The sequence below is a fragment of the Drosophila arizonae genome, chromosome 3 (assembly GCF_054131065.1).
Source record: "Drosophila arizonae isolate 15081-1271.41 chromosome 3, UAZ_ARI_1.0, whole genome shotgun sequence".
Classification (NCBI taxonomy): domain Eukaryota; kingdom Metazoa; phylum Arthropoda; class Insecta; order Diptera; family Drosophilidae; genus Drosophila; species Drosophila arizonae.
In genome coordinates, this window is record NC_142923.1 from 10,718,264 (window position 1) to 10,743,065 (window position 24,802).

The following is a 24,802-nucleotide window of genomic DNA, read 5'->3' on the forward strand; positions in this document are numbered from 1 at the left end:
TTAGAAAAATGTATAATTAATAAATTTTAATTTCTAAAAAATCTATTAAACCTATCATATATATTAACTAAGTAATCTTTGTCTCAATTTTATAAAAATAATTTTAAAAAATTTTCTCTCTTGTATCAAGGGTGCACACCCCACATAAGACATTTAAACATTTACAGGGTATTGAAAAAAAGAATAAAATGAAACTAAGTGCCGTCTGCCTAAACATCGAGTCTAATGGGAGCGCATTGCAGATACAATATTGAAAATAATAAAATAGATATATCTACACATATAGAATATATATTAAAGAAGATTTCAATAAACAATCCAGTTAAATGCGTGCAAACAAAGCAGAGTATAATGTGCGTTATCTGTGGAGTAGATGACAACGTCAATGCCAAATGGAACTCGGTTGCAAGCGCAGCATTTCCAAATCGAATCGAACAATGGAACAAGGCCTGCAAACCGGTCTCAAATGCCAGGGCAAGGCGGAAGCAAGGCGGGGGGGCGCGGTGCTGGGCGGGGTGAGTGCAGCTTATCAGCGGCGTCCGTCCATATAGAACGCTGACCGCGCGTGTGCTTGGGCCGGCAACAAAAGCCTCTTAGTATGCAAATCGAGAGCCGGCCAGTCGTTAAGTGAATCATGTGAATGATGCAGAATCAGACAGAGAGACAGAGAGAGAGAGAGAGAGAGAGGGAGGAAGAGACGGGGCGAGGATGAGACCAACCGCCGACGCATCTCAAGATGCAACTGGCGCTGGCCGAGCTACCGATAATTTATGCTGTAATAATTAAGCACCAGCCAGCGAGGCCAAACCCAAACCCAAGCAAACCAAACCAAAGCCCAGCCCAGCCAAACCAAACCAAACCAAACTGACAGGCAAATGTCGCTGGGGAACGGAAATGCGGCCAGTCGGCAGATAGAGAGAGAGAGTGATAGGGAGGGAAAGAGAAAGGAGGATAGATGAACAAACACACACATGCACACATTTGACAATTTACGGACTGGAAGACGCCATGCGGTGCAGCACAGAAGGGAGCTGAGGGCACATCACTCGACCACAATGACAGCAGAGACTTGAAATTGGCAAGCAGTTTGGCGAACGGGTCGACATTTGTAACCAGCACGGGAGCCGCACATACCCATGGCAGTGGATGTGGCACGATTTTAAGTGTTTCCTTGGGCTCGCATTGAAATTGACTCGCAAGTGGAATTGTTAATTAACCCAAAAAGCACAAGCCTAAACAGCATTATGCAATTAAACATAAGTACTCGATTATATTTAGCACGATTCTAAGCAGATTTGTAGATATGTATAGGTAAATAGCCAAATACATATATATAGTCGAGTCTCGATAATTAGTACCCCGCTAAATGAAAAATCGCGATAAACCGAAAGAAAATTCTATCCCCTTGCAAAATATTTCTCGATAATTATCGACAATTTGAATCAAACTAAAACTGATCCTCTTGCCATTTCGAATTATCGGGACACGACTTTATATATATTCTTTAACTCTACATATTTATAATAATTGAGGAACAAATCTCAACTAAAGGCGTATGAATCTTCTCGACAAATTTCTCTGCTTGAACAACTTCACATGCATTTGTTAACTTGGTCTGAAATTGCTGTGGGTCCAAATCGTATTTGTTATTAAATGCCCGCACATGAGCAATTAGGCAACAAACTGCGAATATATATGTTGTTGTTGTTGCCAAAAAAGCTAAACAATTTGTGGACTGTCAACTTGCAGCTGATGGAAAATTCGTTGGCCAAAAAAACTTTGGCCATCCCAGCTCGTCTCGTTGACAGCTGAACCAGAACCAGGCTGACTGATGATGTACCGAATCAAAGACTTGGACTTGGACTTGGGCTTGGGCTTGGGCTTGCAGTTGAAGCTGGCTAGAGTTGGTTCTGTTCGTTCGATGTGCGTGTGTGTGAGTGAAGAGTTTACGCTGAAAAGTTGACTGGACTTGAATGTACTTAGTAGTTACAGTTGTAATTGAAATTTAGCAACAAAACATTTAGGGCGGGGAATGCCAGAGGCAACTGACTGCCTTGCTGTAGATGGAATTGAATTGAGTTGAGTGACTGCGTCAGTCGCTGCTCCACTCTTTGATTGATGAAGACATTTTCCGCTCACAAATTTCGCACCGCCCACGAGCTCAGCCACTGGACACTAGAGTTCATTGCGGCTGACCATGGGTCTCTACCCCAATGGAGTTGTCAACTCAGTTTGCCCCACAACAACAACAACAACAACAATGATAACAACAACAGCAAATGGCTGCTTGTCCACAGCTCATTACGGTGCAGACTCTGGCCGCAGTTCAAATGAATTTAATTGAAATTTCAAACTTGTCAAGAGTAGCCGCTGTGCCATCCGCAGCGAAATGAGACAAAACGAAGACGCATGGATCCAGCACCGGGTGACGGGTGGCGAGTGGCGGGTGCCGGGTGCGGTGTGCCGGGACCAAAGACTTGGCTATCTCGTACAAGTCAAGTGCTCTGTGGAAATGTGGAAAATAGACTAAATAAGTTTCTGTCCGGCATTGCACTTTTGACGTTGCAACATCTGGAAAAGCATCGAGCGACGTCGTCGCCATCGTGCCAGGGCCACAAAACAGAAGTGTCATCCAATCGTACGTAACTTTTTAAAAGAAAACTTTTCACAACTCCTCCACACAGAATTTTCGGACTTTGTATATTCCATTTTGAGTTATTTAATGCGGGCCAAATGCATTTCACTCACTTTGCCCAAAGTCTGGCCAAAATGAGACAAACAAGAAAGAAGTCTCTGCCAGAGTATGGGCGATTCAAGTGCCTGACGTAGCTTAAAGCTTTGAAAAGACTTGGAAAAGAAAAAAAGAGGGCAGATATATAAGCTGAGTCTGAGTAAAAAAATAAAATATTTTTTTAATATTTATAATTATAGTTTTTATTTATGTATAGTATTCAGTATTTCAAATATATTAAACAAATTTTAAAAAGTCTTCTTAAAGTCATTCCAAGAATTTTTGTTTCATACTTTTTTTCCTCTGAAAGCGAAACCAGAAAACCAAAAACGAAAATGATAAAAGAATCAAAAGATTAGGGAAGGAAACAACCAGAGCAATGTAAACCGCAACAAAAATGGAAAATAAATAAACTATAATCTTTCCCACAGCTTGTCAGGAAGTGAATGAATTTATAAGTGATAAGAGGACACATTAAAAGCGATAAGTAAGAGAAGGGAATGAGCGAAATGATTAAGGATTACAGATTTCATATTTCATATGCATTTCAGCTGAGATTAACATCAGTGCGACTTTGAGTGTGATTAATAAGGAATGATTGAAGGCAGCACATATTGGAAATTTGATTAAATTTATTCGTATATGCTATAAACTACAATATCTTTTAACTTTGATTGCATATATTGATTGTAGATAATATTTAGATAATATTTGTAGATATCACAAAAATAAACTACAATTAAATATACTATATGAAAATACATCAATGTATTTATACATATTATAGTGATAAAAAATATGTTTGAATAAATTTATAAGTTAAATTCCATAAACTACAAACTGTTGCCCAGCCTTAACTCTACAAATATTTAATATATATATAAACTTTCCTTCACTTAAGAGCCGGAGTTTTTGCCAGTCTAACAACTATGGAATTCTTTCGCTCACACTCCTGCCAGCTTATCCAGTCACCTTATCTCGGGCACGACCGCAACGAATACGATAAGTTGACAAGTGTGTCTTGGAAAATTGGCAAAACAATTTATTTTTATTAGTTTTGCTGTCTGGCTGCAGCAGGCGCACAATTTGGCCGCATGTGCCACACACACATATTGATCTATTGCCCATTAGGCGGAAATTCGGAGTCGGGAAAACAACATCTGGAAACATTTAAGTGTTAATTTTGTACAAAATGCGGCTCCATTAGCTCCACCCCACCCATGTGCTGCTAAATGAATGAAAAACTGAATTTTGGCCATGCTGGCGCGCCTTCCTTCAACGAAAATAATTTACATTTTCAATTTGCATTTCAATTCCGTGCTGCTACTACGATATATTTTTCATCTCAGCATTGACATTTGTGCTTAGACTTGAACTCAATTACGAGACAATTACCCGTACTACTGCTGCTACTACTACTACGACAATTTGATGAGTGCCACAATATAGCCCGGGGCATGCATATGGGTTAAAGGCGCATTGGCATTGCCGCATGCTACGCAATTTTTGACCAGGCTAAAATTCGTTGATCCATTTCTGGCAGCTGTCGCTGTTCCTCAATTCCGCGCCTCATCGACGAGTGCACTTTATGAAACATGTTCGCTCTGCACAAATTCGGGGGTTGTTCAAGGAACACTATGCATATAATACTACTTCTCTTCTGCTTCTTCTTCTTCTTCATTTTTCGGTTTGGGGTTGCACCCTTTTGAGACTTGTGCCATGTTAATGATGCTTCGCTGACAAATGCAAAGCACAACTCGTTTCACTCTGAAGGGAACTACATCAGTTCAATTCAACCATTTGCCGCTGATCTTTTTCAGACAAATGCCCTTCAGCGATTTTAATGAATTCGAGAAGTAACCAAGCAGACGTTGAAGTCTGATTTATTTTGAAGGGGTTTTCGAAACAGCAGAAGTGCTTAAAATAATTATTTATTTTTCATATATATATATATATATATATATATATATGTATGTACATTTTTAAACCCAAAATCTTTATAACCTAATTAAACACATTAAACCAAATAGAAATTGTCTCTTAAATATCAAACAACAACAAAAAATACATTTTTTTTTCAATGAAACTTTATAACCTAATAACACATACTTAATAAAAAAGAATTTATATGATAAAATTATCTCTTTAAATACAGGCCAAAATTTGTTTCCCTTTACAAACATTTCTTTTTTTTTTTAAATCAGCAACAATAAAAAAATAGGAAATTAACATAAATTAAAAACAAAAAAATGTAGAAATCCAATTAAAATGTCCACTTAATCAAAAATCGCTGAAATCATGTGCGCTCTGACTGTGTAATTAAAATATTAATTAAATTATAATTAAAGTTTTTAAGCAGTCGCAGGAAGCTGCATATTGTTTGGGCCCACAAAGCCGCCTGTGCAGTTAATTGCGCAACGAACTGCAACAGCAACAACAGCAAGGATAATAAAAAAGCTGGATTAACAATAACACTTTTGTGAAACCTATGAAACAAATGCATTTATTTATGTAGTACTTACAACAGCAACAACAACAACGTCGGCAACCGCAACAAAATAAAATAAAATAAAAAAATAAATAAAAATACCCCAAGATAACTAGTCGAGCATTAAAAGCAACAAAATTAAATATTTATACACAGTGAATTGCTAATTAAACACGAAATACACAAACTAGGCGGTAAATTAAAATGATAAATTACATAAAAGCGGCCAGAAAATCATCAGCAACAACAACAACAAGAACAACAACACATGCCTCAGGCATCAGCTGTGCTTATGTATGTGTGTGTAGCTGTTATATAATCGCACTGCCACAGTGAAACCACAGTAAGTTGGAATTGCAATTTGGTCATGCATTTGTAATTTGATTGAATTTTATTTGTACACCCTAATGCAATTTGATTGCTTTGCATATGCTGTATCTGGATTTATATATATTTATATATACATATATATAAATATATTTCTTTTTAATTGGTTTGATTGATTAACAATTTATTTATCTGTGCACAAAGCTCAAACTGAAAGCATAAACTTAAATATACTATAATTGTTTGATTTAATTTTGGTTTTTGTGGCTTGTATTTTGAATCAAATTGTTGCCTATAATGTAACGTATATTGCCATTAAATCCGAGTTTATAGGTTGTAATTTTTTAGTTTATGTAAGAGTATTTTATTCGGCTTGTTTCAACGTACTAAGAAACGAGATTATATATTGAAATTGCTATCAAATACCGAGCTAAAATTATTTTGGTCTTACGCTTCTCACAAATTTATCCCAAAAATGCAGAAATTAAATCATTTCATTCATCCTCAAAATGTGGATTTTATACTAATTTCAAACACACGAAATTTGCTTGTGAATGTAAATAAAAAATATATATATATTAAATAATGAAATGAATTTCGTTTTTTTTTTTTTTTTTTTTTGTAAGTGTGTTTGTGCATTTAGGGCAAACACGAACAATTTAGATTTCATACAATATTTCGTGCACGTATAAATTTTGCATGCTACGAATTTAACTAAAGCAAAAGGAACAGAACAGAAAAACGAAAATCCGCACAAATGAAAAGCAGTTAATAATTTGAATAGCAGCGCGGAAAAAGCTGATGTAAATATATTTGTATATAAATATATGTATATGTGTAAATATATGGCAATGGCAATGTATTCTAACCAAAAAAAAAAAAAAAAACACTTATTTCCAGCAATTAAAAATTCAATGTTTGCTCAAATATTTTTTTTTTTTTTCTTTTTATACTCGCTCTGAGTGTGAATGAGAAGTATATTGGTTTTGTGCCATGTCCACTCAACCGTGCGGCACTTCGTGTGATGGCATGCAAACTGAATCGACTCTCTTGAAATTTTAATGTAAAATAGTGGGATTTCTTCAATTTTTCTAATACGCCCATAGCATAACGGAAAATATTACTAACGGAAATTCTATTATATGTATAATACGCTGGAACATTTTGATATACTTGTATATATTGAGATCAGTTAAATAAAATAAATCAATATGTTCTAGTTTTGAAACTATATATATTCTGTATATTCCACTCTAAGGCGTGGCAAATCCAAGGATTTGTACCTATGACAGTTTACCCATTGTAGACCTCCTATTGAGACTTGAAAAACGTAGTTATTTGTCATTTGAATCGTGAACGAGTATTCAGCAGTCGCAAAGGTTTTTCCTGTTTTTCGTTTTTCTTGCATTCGATTATTATTTTAACTACATGCAGCGCTTTATCTATATATCATTATTTTTTTCTTTAGCCATTTATTGATATTATAAATTATTTTTATACAAATTATGCACACACACACGCGCATTTTGCGTTGCATATTTATCATAGTAACCGGACTTTCAAATGGTTCACAATTTTTACGATATAATCGCATCAGCCATGTAAAATTTATTTTCACTCGAATTAAACCAGTGCAAATAGAACGAAGCAAATGCTGCATTTTAATGGTTAAACAAAAGAATTTTTTGTAGTACATATTCGAGTGCACGAAATAATTATTGTTCTTTTGTATTGTGTGCGGAACGGCATAGCAGTTTATTTATACGAATTCCATAAACAACAAAAAGATGCAAGCAATTTTTTAATACAGTAATTTTCCACAATTTGCAGACATTTAATTTATGCATTTCAGATTTTCTCGTGATTAATAAATAAATAATCTTGAGTGGAGATTCTAAATGCAAAGACAGACCAAATAATTTGCAAAAACAAAATTTATAATAATCAAATAAAAATAAACATAATAATAGTTGAACTTACAATATTAAAAATTGTTCACAATTTAGTTAATAAGTTAAGTAAGCTTTGGATATGTAACATGTTATCGAAGTTTCTTTATATAAGGCAGAACACGAGCCTCCACACCTTACACACTTACAGACACACACACACACACATACACACATGTGATATAATACACGATACTAAAGTGTTTATTGTTCCATTTGAACAGACATTCACAATTTGTTTTGTACTTTGGCTCGAATCAATGCGGGCTTATATTGCACGGGTGCGGAAGAGCTGTCAGTTCTTTAAGCCTTGGCCAGTTGCCACTTGCCACTTGGCACTTGCCGCTTGCCACTTGCGTGTTATTTAATGGTTTCTCGCCACGCAAGGACAGGCAACTTTTTCGCCTAATTGTTTATGGCATAATAAACTGGATGGAAAAGTTCCCCAAAAGCTGCCAGCAAATACTACAAATTGGGAATTGTGCGGGCAATCAGAAAAGTTCGTGTGCCCCCTATGTTTATGATATGCCCGCTCAAAGGTCACTTGCAGTATGCTATAACATAGTATATATTTATCGTAAATACTTAATGAAATACGAAATAAACAACAGCTAAAATCTGTAATTATTTTGAGTTAAATACAAATACTTTGAATGACCTAATGAGCAGGAGGAGGAGAAGACGAAGGAGAAACATTTTTCGTCTACTATGATTATTAGCATAAATATCTAATAATTACATATCTTATAAATTACTAATATATAGATATATGTATATATATTACTTTTTGTTATCTAATTATATTTCAGTTCTGTTTTGTACACTCTCCCGGCTTCTCTTCCTTTGGCACTCCAGGCACGCGCTGCCATACGAAAATGTCCCCAACTCAAGGTCTTGCCTTTTAATACGAATCGCTGCCTAATCTGGCTGGCTGGACTGGCCAACAGGGCTGCCCGACTGTGCTGGCTGGCTGGCTGGCTGGCTATCTGGGTGTGGTCGTTCAGAGTGTCAATGATAGCCTCATTAAATCAATCATTTTTGGTCAGTCAGCCACTTGCAACTTAATTTGGTCAACAGCGATACACACACACACACATATATATACAGATATATGTATATTTATATATTTCAGTATCGCCTGCCCATTGGTTATTTTGCCATTGGCTTTTGTTATTTATTTTTGGCATTTGCGTTGCGCTGACATGTAAAAATGATTATAATTAAACTAATGAAGGCACCGTCACCTCCCACACACACACAGAAGTTGTTCAGGTAAATGTTTGCAATCGTTGATCAATTTTTGGCATTTGTATATAAATGTATAAAAATAATAGTTAATAGTTAATGAGAAATTAATATTTGTGCTTAAAAACAAGTTTTAGATTAAGAAAATGTATAAGTGGAAAAGGAAATATTTTTATTGATTATTAATTTTTTTTTAAATATCAAAATATTAAAATAGTTGCAATTGCATCTAAAATATCCACAAAATTAACTCTTAAATATCATCGAGAGATAAGCAAAAATTGAAAATTAAAATTGCAAGCCAATTTGATATGCTGCACCTGGGCAGATGCAGCGTATCTTGGCTCTACAACAATGGGCACACCCATTTCGGTAATTGAAATAAGAGGCAGAAGAAAAGATACATGTAAGGCACATAAATTCAGCTGAACTAGTGCTATCTGTGCGGAGACTGCAAACACAGACAACTAACTGCAGAGCCGTGGAGCTGCATAAGCAAATAACAATAATATTTTAGAACGGTGGGACAGTCAGTGGCAGTCGACGAGTCGAGGAGTCGAGGAGTCGAGGAGTCGAGGCTCGTGTATCTTGATTAAAAACGCCCACGAGAGCGACAGACGGACTAAATCCAATCGATTCTTTTTCATTGCCGCTGCTGCTGCTGCTGCTGCTGTTGCTGCTGTTGCTGCTGCCTATAAATTGTAGTTCCAAATAACTGTACTGCGTATTAGTGGGGATTATAACAAGAGCAACAACAACAACAATAACATGAAGTATCGATTGCTAGACAGGCCTGAAACGATATAGCTACTAATGGCATGCAAAATAATTCATGAATTTATTGAAATTTATAAGGCATAAGCATGCATGGAAATGGTCTAAAGCCAACTGTATCTCATGGATGCAGGTTGACTCTATCTTCAGCCACTCCAAATACCCTGCATAAGAGTAGGTATGTATTATGTATTAAACGTACTCAAAAGTATGTAAATATACAAGTGTGAACATTTATAATTCTACCACAAAGGCAAAGTTCAAGCAAATAAGCAAATTGAATAGAGTTAGACTAATACAGGGTATCTCTTATTTTAGCCCACTCTTTTTATCTCTCCTCTCTGAGATACTTTCAACTTTTCGTTCAACTTTACCTCCTTCGGCTGTCTAGGCTGGGCAAGTGGCTAACAAACGTTTGCCCAAAGACTTTTTGCCAAGATGAAATCGTAGAAATTGAATTGAAGTAAATTGTGTCGACTCCGATGGGTGGAGTTGCTGGGGCGGAATGTTGGGGTGTGGGGGAGTGGCAGGCAAATGGCAAACGATATGCGTATCAATAGAAAAACAGAGCATCGCCCGACAACTTATACAAATAGCACATAAAAACTAAGACCCGCTCGAGTCCCGAGCCAAAGCCAGTCTAGAGGCATGTGTGTGTGTGTGTATATATGTATCTATATAAATATATATATATATACTTGCATACATATATATACATATATCTTGAGTAGTGATAACTTCTTTCACGACTTTTGCCTCCTACTGGGCACCCGCACACACACACACACACACACTCACAAACACACACAGGAGGAGGCTAAGGCACAAGTTTAATGTAACTTTTCATTCAGTTGCTTTCGCTGTTGTTCTTCTTGTTGTTGTTGCTGTTGTCGCTGCAGCGCTTTTCCTCACTTTTCATTCTTTGCTGCTCTTTCGGTCTCTCGTCTATTTGTATATCTTAAACGCGTTTCGCTGTATCTACTTAAGGCAGCTTAAATATTTGTGTAACATAATACAAAACATACGGGCTTCTTTGGTTATACTTAGATACATAGCTTAGATACTCGCACTTGGCCATAGCCAGGCCCAGACGCGCTTCGAGGAGAAGTAGAGGCAAGTCGGTGCCCTGCAGGAGACAGCAGTCGTTGCTTTTACAGTTACCATGTTTATGCCAAAAGTCTTGCCAGATAATGGCGGCGCACAATGCACATTGGATTGCCTTGCATGATTCATACATGAGGCAATTATCAAACAGCAATTCATTCGGATAATAATAACAAGAAAAACCAGCATAACTAACATCAGTTAATCACTCAGGGCTGGTCAGTCAGGGCTGGTCTGTCCCAGAACTTGAGCTTAATGCAGCAGATAAACTGCTTCTGATGCTTCATTTTCTTTATAAGGTTTCCAAGAGAGATAATTACAGTTTGACGGACATTATTATCAACATATCAGCTAACCTATGTCTTAACATTTCTGCTAACATTTTCAGTATAACACTTCAAGATTATATTTACATTATATAAGTAAATATTAAAGAGAGGTGGAATGTTTAACATCCATTATAATTTAACATTCGTAAATAAGTCTAAACTTTATACAGAAAATATTTTCAAGAGATAAGAGACAAATTCTTAACAACTGGTAATATTTCTTAACATTTCTGCCAACATTGCTTACTTAACATTTCTTGCCACTCAAGATCGTCTGTTAAGTGTCAAAAGTCTTACTTAAAGTGACTTTTAAAGAGACCAAAAACCAACACAATGACCCATCTTAAATGAATAGGCAATTTGAGATTCACATAGAACAGCTTATGTATAGAGCTATGTACATTCAGTTGAATTCATGTTGCATGAATTGTTCCTAATCATCTGTAAACAGACTTAAGTGCATTTTATCAACAAAGCCTCATTAATTGGACAAAGAGCGAGACGCAAGTGTGTGTGTATGTAAGAATGTGTGTGTGCATGTCTGTATTGTGCGGCGTGTGTGTCCACTACGTAGCCAGATATTCAGGATATTGGAATTTCAAATGTGATGCTGGACGTGATGTTTTCTGCTGCTGACGTCCTCCTGATGATGTATATTATGCCTTGCCTTGCTTGCTCTCTCTCTCTCTCTCTCTCTCTCTCTCTTTCTCTCTCACTTGTTTCCCTTTATTCTGAATCTCTTTTTGTCAAACGCTAATGCGTTGTAGAACAACACAAAGAGCATGGGTAAGAGGCAATCTTTATTTGCGGCACGTTGAGTCCTTACCGAAAACAAAGATGGAATGAAAAAAAAATACACTCGCTGATACGAGATGGCGATACAGATAGAGATAAAGATAGAGGGAGCGAGAGAGGGGTAGAGGCAATGCCAGAGTTGGGTAATGGCTCCGAAAGTCGTCTCGATATTTGCCTAGTGTCACATGAAATGCACGACGGCATTTTGCCTCATTAGGAGTGGACGTCTGTTCGCTCTGCGCAGAGCCAAAGTAGTTAACCAAAATAGCCAAATGCATTTTGCAGACATCGACAACGAGAACAACAAGCAGCAGCGTTTCGTATCTTTTGCTTTCCACACACACACACACACACACACACACACACACACGCATACGCATCTGGTATCGAACAGTGCGTTTTCCATTCGAAGTGTAAACAAGGAAACAACATGCTGCCCGCACATTGCGGCCACAGTGGGTAACAAAAGCAAACGCCGCCAGCGATGTCATTAAGAGATGCAGATACAACTCGAAGCCATCGCAGGCCAAGTGCGTATCTGTATTTGTATCTGTATCTGCATCTGCATCTGTATCTCAAGCGTTTGGTGCAGGCAAAAACAAGAGTTCTTGTTTTTTTTCACGATTCCAATCATTTGATTGCCGAGCGACCTGCGCCTCGCTTATCTTTTATCTATTATGCATGTGATTTTGATTGGTTTTATGTCTAAATTATTTAACCGATTTCACAGTTGATCGCTTCGCTATGCAAATGCATTTTAGATATCGCCAAAGAAGCGGGAGATTCGTCCGACAAGCGCTGCCTGTCAACGTTTTTGTTGTTTTTTAATCTTTTAATGGAAAACGTCGTATCATCTGACCGTCATTTTAGTTGAATCTCATTTCACACTCATATACATGCATGTATATACATAGACTTTTATTGTTATGATAATTTAATTGGGCTATTTGTTATAAAGGAAATCATAAAAGACGAATCACTTCAAGTTTCCTATTTAAAAGATCATTTCGCCTAAATTAAATATATATTAACATAATAGAAGGAAAGTAAGGGAAGATATACAAGTGGAATTAATTAATTTATGAAAAATATATAATATAGAGTCAAAAGAGAAGTAAAAAAATTGTTATATACTAAATTTTAAAGTATAAAATTATGAAAAACATAAACATAAAAAAATTTCTAAAGTACCCTGTTATATTATGAATAGCACGTACTTTAAATATAGTTTAAATCAGTGACATTTATAAAAGAAAAAACAATTGAGACAAAATGATATAATTAAAACTTTAGGGAATGGTGTACAAATTGGAAAAACAAGGGACAGAATGGTATAGGGAAGCATCCGCTAATGGATAGTTTGTTTATCAAGTAAAATTTCTAAGCAGAAACAAAACTTAATTTTATTATGACTTTATTTATATTATTATATTATATGCGATAAATATTTTATATTTTTCATGATTTTATTTTGAAATAAATATATACCAAAATGTTAGGTATTTATAAATATTTTGTAAATACTTTTTTAATTATTAATCATTTATTATTTTTATTTATTATATTACTTTTATATAAGTATTTTCTAAAAGACTGTTAATATTTTAATTTTTTTTTTTCAAGAATATTTTATATTTATCTGTGTTACCTTAACAAAATATTTATTCAACTTTATTTATTAATTTTTATTTTATTTTATTTATTTTTTTTTTTTTTTATTATTATTATTATATTATTCAACTTTATGAAAACAGTTTCGACTTACCTTTTCAAGTGTTCATCAATTTTTGTTGTTGTGAAATTCCCAAATTTAGTTAGTTATACTGGGAATTGAAATTGAAGAATTTTCAGCTGCTAGGCGTTTCTAGCCTTCTCTTCTTCTTGTTGTTGAACGGCTTGTTGCTGTTGGTGTTGTAGTTGTACTTGTTGTTGGAGTTGTTGGGGAGACGATTGCTTGGGCAGTTGACATTCAAATCGATGCGCACACAATGGAACATTTGCCATATCGTAATTGGATATCGATAAATGTTATTATGATTGCCTTTGGTTTTGCTTTTCGCCGATCGCTTGTCGTAGTTTAACAAATTATAGACACTTACACGAGACAACACCGAAGAACACAAATTATTTATATTTTTACTTTATACGAATGCCGAGTAAATAACAACAACAACAACTATGACGATGATGATGATGATAATGACGACAAATATTGTACATATGTACAGAGCAGTATAAAATATACACAAGCACACACACACACACGTAGATGATAGAAATAGAGGTGAATATCAGAGATATTTAAACGGTTAGGAGGCGTACGGGGTAGACGACGAACCGAATAATTAAATAAGTAACACGCGACGCGAAAAGTATGCAATACTTATGTTTTGTCAATACAGTAGCCTCATGACGATTTATTAGGTTTTTTTTCTTTGCAGATTTTTGTTTTCGTTTATTTTTTCCTTTTTTTATTGTTGTTGTTTGCTCCTGTTAACGTAATTAGCCGTAACGGCGGCAGGACACTGGAAAGATGACAATGAAATGTTTCACATTTTGCTGACGAAATGACGCATAAACAATTGCGGAGACCGCAGCCACAGCAGGAATTTTCTTATTATGACAATGACAACACACACGGCAAATTGGTTGGCAACGCGCAACGCACGGCCAAAGGACAACGACTGCAGCCAGCGCCAGGCAAACGATGGGCACAGAGAGAGAGAAAGAGAGACGAAAGACTGAGAGCGAGAGAGCGCGGCGCCAGCGTCAACAGCGGCGCCAGCTACGATGCGAATGGGCGAGCAAAGCAGAGTAGAAAACATGAAACACTACCACCAAGGGGGGTTAATCGACGAGCAAGAGCAAGAGCGAACGCCGACGAGAGAGAAATTTACATAGGGCAGCTGCCAGCACTCTCACACATGCTTGTATTGAAACGCAAGAATGAAATGCAGCGAAACGAATGGGCAGCACAAAATGTACGCAACAAAATGGAAACAGGCACTTGAAAATAAACAAAATATATAAAAAAGGATAATCCGCACACACACAGGCACAGTGCCACAATGTGTTCCAATGCCAAAATGTGCACAAAACACTAGGCGGCATGGAAACGTTCTCTCGCTCTTTCTCCCTGTCCCCTGCTCTATTCTTCTCTCTATCGCTCTCAATCTCTCTCGCTCGCTCTCATAATGTGTGGCGGTGTGTGTGGCGCGCCAGTAGAAAAATCAATGAAAAATATCTGAAAAAGATATCCAAAAAATGTTTCTATTATTTGTTTGTGCCGCTTCTGTTCTCTGCGCTTGCTTTAATTCTTGTTTTTTCTTTAATATTATGCATATTTTGTATATTAGCGTAATTCGAATTAAACACAATTTATGGAAGCTCATGTGCCAATTGATTACTTTATTATTATTGTTTAGCAACACAGGCACCCATACACCCACACGCATACATACACACACAGAGAATCACATGCACACAAAAAGCAACGGAACAACACGATGCTTTAAGTAAAGCAATTGATTAACGGGACTACCATTTACCGTTTAAATGAACGATACGCACTTTCAGACACACTTCGCGGCTTGCCGATTTGTTTATCTGTTGTCAGTCAGTCAGTCAGAACTGCTGCTGCTGCTGCTGATGCATTGCGACCAGACAAAGCCCGTGGCAACAACGGACATATCAGAACGCGAACGCGAACGCGACACATGAACACGCGACTCTCTCGACGACGTAACAACAACTCAGCCGGAGTTTCGTTTCATTTCTAAAGTAAAACAGCATTGAGTGCAGCTACACATGCTATACAAGCTACATGTTGGGCAACATGTTGCTACGCAGCCGAGAGAAGCACGTTTCCCGAAAATCTTCATCTCCCTTCGAAGCAAACCAAATACATTTAGCAACATGCTCACACACATTTCCAACAAACACAAAGGCTAATAATGTTGCGGCACATGTTTCCCCGCATCGCGCATGTTGTTGAGCATGTTTTGGACCATATTTGTTATTGTTTCTCTCGTGCGCTCACTCTCTCCACGCTCTTTCTCTTAGGCAGTGCGTACCTTCGGCTTTCGCCAGTTCGAGTAGTCGAAGAGGCCCATGTGTTGCCGTTTCATTGCCAAAGTTTCGTACCTTTGGTGGGCGTGCGAGTGTGCGCCTTGCCAACACCTTGGTACAATATATAATTTGAATTTCGTTGTGCCACTTAAATATAGTTAAATAGTGTAAAATATGCTGGATTTTAGCAAAACAGAACAACATAAGCTCGAAAATATAATTTTTAACTAACATCATATCAGAAGTACGTTTATTTGAATGGTTCCAAATAAATCACTTCCAAGCAGCTGACAACTCTAGCCAATTCGCTCTCACTTGCTGCTCTCAAAAAATGCGCTCTCTGTTTTTGCCGGCGGTGCATATGTACTTGTTTATTTATAATTTATAAATGTTGAACAACTAAAAGATTGTGTTTCTTGTTGTTTTGAACAAATTGTCAACTCAACTAACTATAATTTAGCACTTATCACAGTTAACCGGCACTAGTATGAAAGCATTAACAAAATCATAACATTTTGCATATAAGTAAATATCTTCTCGTTGCTTAGCTTTTTTACCTATGATGCCATTTTAATCACACATTTTTTAAACTTTGCAATTCTCGCCTCATGATTACATATTCCAATTTATTTTTTGTTTAATAAATACGTATGTAAATGTGCAATTTGCAAGCGAGCTATCCAATTGGGCTCTGCAGGCCGGCCGATAAACTAAACTAAGGAAATCGAGTGCATAGAGACTATCGATAGCTTGATAGTAGCCGTTGCAAAACTGTTGAGTAATGTTAATTTAGTAATGCAAACTAGCCACTTTTTAAAGAATTTCATAACTTTATTTTACTTGTTTAACAAATTAATTATCACCCATCACTCAGACTGTAGTTTGACCACAATTTTACCACGCATATGACCGCACTTCAGCCGCTCGAAAGCCTTCGGCATATCCTTGAAATCAAAAGTGCTATCGATTTGCGGTATTAACTGTAAACAAATAATCGAATTTTAAATTATATTAATGAATAAATAGAAAATAAATAATAGCTCACCTTGCCCCGTTCTACCAGTCCACTGAGAAACTCAATGCCATGCGCCGCCGGATAAAAGTAGCCCCACTTGACCACTCCTCCGCGCTGCGTGGCTGTCTTCACGTTGGTCTGCACCAGATCCGAGACGTTCTGCAGTGCGCCCAGGCACAGACCCTTCTTGTCAATATTGGCCAGCAACGGGGAGCTGAATGTGATGTACTGTCGAAAGTCGTACTGCGACTCGGCTGCAGCCTGTCCGCCCTGGCCGGCGCAGTCCAGGACTATATCATAGGGCGCATAGGTACAGAGCTGCTCCATGGCGTCCGGCTTAGTGTAGTCCACCACGCAGTCGGCGCCCAGTTGACGCACCATTTCCACAGCATTCTCACTGCATGTGGCCAGGACTTGGGCGCCTTGCGACTTCAGCATTTGTATGGCCAGGGAGCCGACACTTCCGCTGCCACCAAGGACCAAGACGCGTTTGTTTGCTCCGCCGCCAGCCGAGGTGGTGGCGCCGCAGGGACCACCCAGCCCACCGGTGATATACATGCCCGACCAGGCCGTCAGGCCAGCGTAGAGCACGCTGCTCGCCTCGCTATCATCCAGGAGCTTTGGCGCAGGCGCGAGCTGGAAGAGATTGGTTAAACTTCATATGAGTTCTACTTATGAATGAAGCAAGATGCTTACACAGGATGCCGGCACCACGACATATTCAGCGTGTGCTCCATTGCTATTGGGTATGGGCACCACGCCCCATACCCGCGTCCCCAGCTGCAGCTGCTCATGGCGCACACCCATGCCTTTCTGCACCAGCTCACCACAGAATTCGCGACCCAGCGTCAGGGGGAATTCGATGTCATCGTTGGCCTGGCAGCGAAACTGATTGAGCAGCGTCGATCCGTATCCGCCGAGCATGGCCAGATCAATGGGATTCACTGCTGTGGCGCGGACTCGCACCAGGCACTCGTCAGAGCTGCGGATTTGAGGCAGCTTCAGCTTGTCGGACAGCTGCAGCTCCTCGATTCCACCATAATTGTGTAGCTGCCAGCCGCTCATCTTCATGGAGAGCCTGGCCGATGGCGGCGGCGACTGCGGAGGATCTGTTGGTTCACATTGGGAAGCTGTTGCTACAAATTGCCGACGGCCTGGGAATAAACGGGGCAGCACGCCGAAGCGCTTGACAGTTGCGCTGGCTGCCTGCATTACTATTAAATACCACTTAAGATTCCGAATTTATATATTTGTATATTATTTAGTTGGTTTTGTTTGTTTTTCAAGTTCTTCAACAATGTTTTATGTAAAACTGCGGCATGCTATCGTAAACAGAGCAAATACATAAGTGTAAAAGGGAATAGTATGCTGCTTAGCAGAACTTATCGAGCAAAATGTTAACGCTTAAAGTTGTGATAGGCATAGCAGAGAAATTTTATAAATTGTATTTAGTTATTTATTTAAGCGTGAATTAATTTAGTAAGAAAAAATAAATTAAAAATAATTATATTAAATATAGATAATTTCTATATAATTGGTGTATAACTGCTAATTAAAAATTGTTTAAATTTCAAATTACGTGTATTAGACATGGTATAGTGTAAAGTAATAACTATAAATCTATTAAAGTGACATAATGTAAGTAAGGCATGTTTTAGCATGCCACAATTAGTTTGAGCAAATATATATTCTTACAAATATCCCGTTATTTGTGCACTGCATACTAAGCACAAATCACCCAATGTTAAATGTTATCGATAGCTAGTTACTCCCACCTCTACACTAAATATTATTAGCAAAAAACGCCGACAAAAAAAGAGCAAAGTCAGTAGCAGTGCAAAAATGGAGCCCACTTTGGATCATTACAAGATTAGCTGCGAGCTGCTGGGCCACAGCTTGGATGTGCGCGCCGTTGCTGCCGCTGGCAATGCAGAGGGCGCTGGTCAGATTATCGTGTCCGGCTCGCGGGACAAAAGTACAAAGCTCTGGAAGCCGATCAGCGGGTTCGTAGCTAGCCAAAGATAATGCAATTAAAAACCTTTCAGTTAGATTATAAAATATCTTGCAATCACAGCAACGAGTATATCGAGAGCGTCACCCTGCAGGACCACAAGAACTTCATATCCTACATCTGTTACCTGGAGTCCGAGCAGTGGATCTGCACGGCCAGCAACGATGCCACCATTTGTGTCTATCAGCACGATGCCTTCGTGCCGCTGATCACCCTGAAGGGCCACGAATCGACTGTGTGTGCCCTGGCCGGCGGCCTCCAGGCGCGGAGCATCATCAGCGGCAGTTGGGACAAAACGGCGCGCATTTGGCTCATCAGCGAAACGGGCGATGTCACATTTGTGACGCTCCAGGGTCACGAGGCGGCCGTCTGGGCCGTGGCCACAGAGTCTGCCCAGCAGAAGTATATCACCGGCGGCGCCGACAAGTGCATCTACTACTGGAATGCTCGAGGCGAGAAGCTGCGCCTGCTCAAGGGCCACACGGACTGCGTGCGTGGCCTCATCCCACTGCCCGCTAATTCGCTGCTCTCGTGCGGCAACGATGCCGTGCTCCGTTTCTGGAACGAGGACGGCGAATGTGTGCGAGAGCTGAACGGCCACACCAACTACATCTATGCGATGGCTCGCAACCAGGCGCTGGGTGAGCACATTGTCGTCTCCTGCGGCGAGGACAGCACGCTGCGCATGTGGAATGTGATTACCGGCGACCAGCTGGGCGCGCCCATCCTGCATCCGGCTATTTCGGTGTGGTCCGTGGCCTGTCTGCGCAATGGGGACATTGTGACCGGCTGCAGCGATGGCGTCGTGCGAGTCTTCAGCCAGGATCCAGCGCGCCAGGCGACCGAAAGTGTTCGTGCCAGCTTCGAGATGGCGGTGAGCACGCACAAGGCGCAGCTAAGCGAGGACATTGGCGGTGTCAAGAAGACGGAGTAAGTGCACCTAGGACTACATCCAAAATACTTATATACTTATTTGAGCTTTCCTTTTTTAGCCTGCCCGGGCCGGAGGCTTTGCTGTCCAATGGCACGCGGGAGGGCCAAACGAAAATGGTGCGTCATGTGGATGGGTCAGTCAAGTGCTACTCCTGGGAGCTGGGCAAATGGTCGTTGGTGGGCGATGTGACCGGCGCCACGGGTGGCACTCAGGAAACCTCCGGCAAGCAGCTGCACGAGGGCAAGGAGTACGATTATGTGTTCAACGTGGATATCTCCGACACGGAGCCGCCCATCAAGTTGCCTTACAATCGCGGCGAGGATCCCTGGCAGGCGGCTCAACAGTTCATTCATCGCAATAACCTTCCCCAGGCCTATCTCGATCAGGTGGCCAATTTCATAGTCAAGAATTCCGAAAGTGCGCCCGTCGTCGCGACCCAGAGCACGGCGTAAATAACTCATTTAATATCTAATTAAATTTATCGATAAATATCGATTGTTCTCATTACTTTCACAGCGGATATCAGGATCCTTTCACGGGCGGCTCACGGTATGTGCCCGGCTCGAGCAGCAGCAATGTCCGCGGCAGTGGCAATATGGATCCCTTCACCGGATCTTCCAGCTACTCCACTAGCAGCAGCCAGAGGCCATCCAACATCGATGTCAATTTCGTGAGCGCCAGCGACAAACACTTCCCCGTGAGCACCTATCGCACCTTCGACACATGCGACGCCAACAAGGTGCTGGAGAAGATGAAGTAAGGGAGAGTAGGTGCTCCTCTATCTCCTCCAGCAAATGCTAATCCGTTGCCCATCCCTTTCTTACAGAGAGTTCAACAATAAGCTGACCAGCGCCGAGGGCAAGGTGGGCGATGAGCTGTTGCTCGCGGTCATACGATTGACAGATAAATCCCCCGAGGTGGATCCTACAGCACTCGAGGCGCTACTGCTGCTGCTCAAATGGCCCCCTGGCATGCTCTTTCCAGTGCTGGACGTTGTGCGCCTGGCCGTGCGCCACGAAGCAATTTTCAGTCTGCTCCACAATAGCCACAACTTTTTGAGCAGCGTCATCCCGCAACTGAGTGGTGCGGCGGCCAATCAGCTGATGGTCTGTCGCTGCCTGGCCAACGCCTTGACCCATCGTAGTGGTCGACAGCAGCTGGAGACGCAGCTGCCGCACATCGTGGAGCTCGTTAGCGGCATACGCGCGGGCAGCCCCAATTTGCAAATTGCGATTGCGACGTTCTACCTGAATCTGACCATTTCGCAGACGCTGAGCGTCGCCCAGTCGGAGGTATGCCATGTGGTCACCTCGGGCCTGCTGGAGCTGCTCAAGTGGGCCAAGGATCTGGAGGCCTGGTATCGCGCCATGCAGGCCATTGGCAACCTCACCACAACGCCCTGCGGCCAGGAGGTCATCGCTCTGGTGGTCTCCGTCGATCATGTGATGGACAAGTTGCGCGAGCTGACGAACACACCGCAGGACGAGAACTTTGCCAAGGTCAACATGGTGGGACAGGCGCTTCTCGCCGTATTCTAAGATCTCTGGATCCTGGCGTGCATTTATTTTAAAATTTTTATATATTCGGGAGTCAAATTCAATAAATACATTATGCTTAGCTTATAACATGTATATATATATATGTGTGTGTGGGAATGTATTAATCAGCTGACGTCTTGGGCAGCTGTCCAGCACCGGTTTCCGTTCCAGGCGCTGCTCTGCGCGTTTGAATCCGCTCCAGCAATTCGTGCTTCCAGCGCTCCTCAGGCACACCTTTAGCCCAGTCAGGCACTGTTATGTTGGGCAACGTTATCTTGGCCATGGCCTTGAGTATCTGTGGGAAATCATGGTTGAATTTCTCATAGTTCCCATTCAATGCCATCCATTACCTGCTCTGTGCGTGCCTTGTCCAGCTCCATTTGCAGCTCCTGCGGCCGTGGCTCGTTCCAGACTTGCCGCTCGATTTCTGCATCGGCACTTTCAATGGCTGGCATATTCGGATCACCGTGTGTCACCTCCGCTGTCATCAAGTCGATGTCCTCATCAGGTGTCTCAGCAGCTGCACCGTACTCCCTGACTTCGGTATCATTGGGCATTGCGCCCGCTTCGTCAGCGTCGGTTGCAAGCGGCTGATAGCCATCATACGCATCCGAATCCGCGCTGTCATCGCTCTGTTCGCCAATGTGTGGATGCTCAATTGGAGGCGTTTGAAAAGTATGATCCTCTCCGGGATCTGTGGGTAATTCAGGACCGCCCATTGTGGATGCAAATGAAGAATAATAAACAACAATAATCGATAACGATTAGTGAATAGGTCACAGTGCTGTAAAATGACAGACAGCAGAGTAGACGTTTTAAATCAACTAACTCACTGTTAACTAAACTGTTAACAGGTTACGCACAGAAATAAACCATACCACTAAAAATAATTGGTGATAATGATCTGCTAAACAGTCGTTATTTGTGTTAACATAGCAAACAAACTAATCGATAGGTCGATAAAAAGCAGTGCATTGTCACGATAGTGCTGTAAAATTAGAAACTGCATAAACAGCCGTTACTACTATTAACAGGGCAAAACAAAAGCAATGAAGACAGACAAATTTATATTTTTAATATGTTTATTAACATTAAAAGAGTTAGCCTAGATTCTAGTACAAATAACCGCCTTGAGCTGGCGCTGGAGCCGTTGTGGCATCAGCAGCCGTTGCCTTCTGCAATGGGACAATTGTGGATTTGATGTCGCGATTCGATGTCTTGCGCAGCTCTGTGGCCGCATGCTGCAGTTGCAAGGTGCACTCGGTGCTGACGCCATTCAGTGTCAGCTGTGTGGTCTCCTTTTCCAGCAGCAGCGCCAACGCCTCAAGCAGCTCCACAAAGCCCAGGGCCAGAGCAGCGCGCCGAATGCGATTGAGCTCCTTGTAGAAATGCTGGGTCTTGTCGGGCATTTTCTTGGCATGGCGCAGCACCTTCTGCACGTCAGATTGGAGGCTAGCCTGTCGTATCCACACGACGCTGCTTTGCGAATACGAACGCCGCTCCGCCCGCACCGGAAAGCTGGCCGTTTCGCCGGGCGCCAGGTCCGAGGGAAAACCGAGCAGCTCAAGGTCACCCAGCCAGGGTATCACATGGGAGCCCGGCGGCAGTATGTTGAGCATGAAGTTGGACCTCTTCTTGAGGTCGGTGTAGGAGTACATAAAGCCGTACCACTTCTCGCCCAGCAGCACCAGGGCGGCCATATTTTCCTGTTTGAGAGCGCCATGGAGCAGCACACAGAGATTGTCCTTTTGTTGCTCCGTCTGGGGCTGGCTATGCTTGAGTACCACACTGACGTCCGCATCGTCGCCGCTCTCCTCGGCCTCCTTGGTGTCCTTCATGTAGAAGTCGCGTATGTCCTGCTCCAGTTTCTCAAGCTCATAGTGCGGATTGCTAACATCGAGCGCTAGCTTCGGCGGCTTGGCCACCGACGCCAATCCACCCGAGCGTCGCGTCGGCTTCTCTCGCTCCACCTTGGGCAGCACCCAGTGCCGGCTCAGGGTGGCCGGCGAGCCGATATCCGACAGGGCCAGGAAGCCGCAAACATCGATGCGTTGATCGATGTGCCGAATCGTGGGATCTCCGCCGTAGGGCGCGCTCTGCTCGTAAGGCATCGGTGGTGGCCAGAGCAGCACGGGACTCTCCAGGCGGAAGTAGTGGCCGCACTTCAGCGTCACCTCCGTCAGCTTGTAGCTGCACTCGCACATCCGTTCGATCAGCTCGAATAAAGCCGTACGGCCCAGTTCGCTTTTGTGGCTGCAGCCAGTGTTGGCGTCGCCCGTCTCCATATTCTTCACAGGCTTCGTCATGAACAGCTGACCCTTTAGGCCGGCGGCGTCCAACAGCTGTTGGTGCAGTGCCACGCCACGCGTGAAATAGAGGTCGCTGTGCACGCCCAGACAGATGAAGTTCAGATTGTAGGTGGCCAGTGCCTTGAGCCAGGCGTATTCTGGTTCGGCTTCTTTGCCCGCATATGCATCCAGGAAGCCGGCAATCGATGTGCTGCCAAAGCCCGGACCGCAGTCCGTGAACACCACCAACTGCAGTAGATTCTGAGTGCCCCAGGTGGCCATGAGACTGACGGACGTCTTCAGCATGGTCAACAGACAGGCCTTGTCCAGGGGCTCGATTTTCTTGATCGCCTGCCGAATCTGATCGTAGTCGCGCGTAAAATCCACCTTCAGTTCACAAACTGTGGTGTACAAGACCAGAGCTACGTGTTCGAGTTTTCCCGATGCGGTCAAGTTGTCCAGCAGGTGTTGGATGCCCTTCAGGGCTAGCGACTGGTACGTGTGGTCGTTGCGCCCTGGTACAGGACGCAACATGGATAGCGATGTATCCAAAGCAATTATTGTTGGCATTTTTCCCAACTTTAACTGAGCAATAAATTCGTTTGATTGGCAATATAAACAAACGCCGGCAACAGCTGATTTTCATAATTTATCGATATCTGTCGCTGTGCTATAAACATCGAGGAAACTTCAGATGCAATGCATGAACTATCGATAACAACGTTGACTAGGCTGCTTAGTATTTGTAGCATGATTTGCATTTACAGAATGGCGCCAAAGTGAATATTCAAATATCAATTGAAATGTCGTCAAGATTTGAGTAAAATGTTGCAGAATTGCAGTGAATATGCGAGCAGTCACACAATTATATTAAATGTATATTTATTAGAATTTTATTGGCTTGAGCATTGCCGCCGCAGCAAATTAATCAGCCTCATGATTGATATGCATTGAATAGTTTTGTATTAAAACAAATTGAATTTTGATTCAATTGCATTTCCTACGTCTACCATGCTGTGCAGTTCGACTTAGGATGCGGGAAGCTATAAACGCAACTTTATGCTCTTCACTGGCAGGCTGCGCTCTTTTAATTACATTTAATTAGAAACATCTGAGCACGATCACTCACTCTCGCCCACCCTCTCCAACCAACCAGCATCGGCGCTGAGCAACGAAATTATCAGACATCAGAACTCTATGTGCCAG

The 24,802-nt window shown here is 41.4% G+C and overlaps 5 protein-coding genes across 10 annotated transcripts in view; 1 reads left to right on the forward strand and 4 right to left on the reverse strand.

Moving 5' to 3' along the window:
- The window catches only part of LOC108609655 (semaphorin 1a), a 179,259-nt gene extending 163,719 nt beyond the window's left edge, over nucleotides 1–15,540 (reverse strand). For 3 of the 6 annotated variants that reach the window (XR_016268902.1, XR_016268900.1, XR_016268901.1), the window contains exons 1-2: nucleotides 15,291–15,539; nucleotides 13,508–14,267 (exon numbers count right to left, since the gene is read on the reverse strand). The gene's annotated coding sequence lies outside the window, so the exon portion shown is untranslated. Of the gene's footprint in view, nucleotides 1–13,507; nucleotides 14,268–15,290 lie in introns of all 6 variants that reach the window. The other 3 variants (XM_089463452.1, XM_089463451.1, XM_089463453.1) reach the window with 1 other exon arrangement.
- A 1,080-nt stretch (nucleotides 15,541–16,620) lies between these two features.
- Nucleotides 16,621–18,184, reverse strand: LOC108611456 (NAD(P)H oxidoreductase RTN4IP1, mitochondrial). The gene is made up of 3 exons (XM_018004121.2): nucleotides 17,522–18,184; nucleotides 16,856–17,461; nucleotides 16,621–16,790 (listed from the first exon to the last, which is right to left on the reverse strand). The coding sequence occupies exons 1-3, from the start codon at nucleotides 18,035–18,037 to the stop codon at nucleotides 16,677–16,679; spliced, it is 1,236 nt and encodes a 411-aa protein (XP_017859610.1). The 5' UTR covers nucleotides 18,038–18,184; the 3' UTR covers nucleotides 16,621–16,676.
- A 93-nt stretch (nucleotides 18,185–18,277) lies between these two features.
- On the forward strand, nucleotides 18,278–21,395 carry Plap (phospholipase A2 activator protein). Its single transcript, XM_089463455.1, has 6 exons — nucleotides 18,278–18,463; nucleotides 18,622–18,828; nucleotides 18,900–19,766; nucleotides 19,829–20,218; nucleotides 20,287–20,526; nucleotides 20,597–21,395. The coding sequence occupies exons 2-6, from the start codon at nucleotides 18,668–18,670 to the stop codon at nucleotides 21,306–21,308; spliced, it is 2,370 nt and encodes a 789-aa protein (XP_089319581.1). The 5' UTR covers nucleotides 18,278–18,463; nucleotides 18,622–18,667; the 3' UTR covers nucleotides 21,309–21,395.
- On the reverse strand, nucleotides 21,331–22,122 carry LOC108611458 (uncharacterized). The gene is made up of 2 exons (XM_018004124.2): nucleotides 21,659–22,122; nucleotides 21,331–21,603 (listed from the first exon to the last, which is right to left on the reverse strand). The coding sequence occupies exons 1-2, from the start codon at nucleotides 22,025–22,027 to the stop codon at nucleotides 21,430–21,432; spliced, it is 543 nt and encodes a 180-aa protein (XP_017859613.1). The 5' UTR covers nucleotides 22,028–22,122; the 3' UTR covers nucleotides 21,331–21,429.
- Nucleotides 22,123–22,372: 250 nt separating this feature from the next.
- Nucleotides 22,373–24,712, reverse strand: IntS14 (integrator complex subunit 14). Its single transcript, XM_018004119.2, has one exon. The coding sequence runs from the start codon at nucleotides 24,164–24,166 to the stop codon at nucleotides 22,421–22,423; it is 1,746 nt and encodes a 581-aa protein (XP_017859608.1). The 5' UTR covers nucleotides 24,167–24,712; the 3' UTR covers nucleotides 22,373–22,420.
- Between the last annotated feature and the right edge of the window lie 90 nt (nucleotides 24,713–24,802).

Coding starts and splice junctions, on each gene's coding strand:
- IntS14 (XM_018004119.2), bottom strand. CDS start 24,166: ATGCCAACAATAATTGCTTTGGATACATCGCTATCCATGTTGCGTCCT.
- LOC108611458 (XM_018004124.2), bottom strand. CDS start 22,027: ATGGGCGGTCCTGAATTACCCACAGATCCCGGAGAGGATCATACTTTT. Junction 21,604..21,658: donor ACAAGGCACGCACAGAGCAG/GTAATGGATGGC, acceptor GATTTCCCACAG/ATACTCAAGGCCATGGCCAA.
- Plap (XM_089463455.1), top strand. CDS start 18,668: ATGGAGCCCACTTTGGATCATTACAAGATTAGCTGCGAGCTGCTGGGC. Junction 18,829..18,899: donor CTCTGGAAGCCGATCAGCGG/GTTCGTAGCTAG, acceptor TTGCAATCACAG/CAACGAGTATATCGAGAGCG. Junction 19,767..19,828: donor GGCGGTGTCAAGAAGACGGA/GTAAGTGCACCT, acceptor TTCCTTTTTTAG/CCTGCCCGGGCCGGAGGCTT.
- LOC108611456 (XM_018004121.2), bottom strand. CDS start 18,037: ATGCAGGCAGCCAGCGCAACTGTCAAGCGCTTCGGCGTGCTGCCCCGT. Junction 17,462..17,521: donor TCGTGGTGCCGGCATCCTGT/GTAAGCATCTTG, acceptor AATCTCTTCCAG/CTCGCGCCTGCGCCAAAGCT. Junction 16,791..16,855: donor GACTGGTAGAACGGGGCAAG/GTGAGCTATTAT, acceptor ATTTGTTTACAG/TTAATACCGCAAATCGATAG.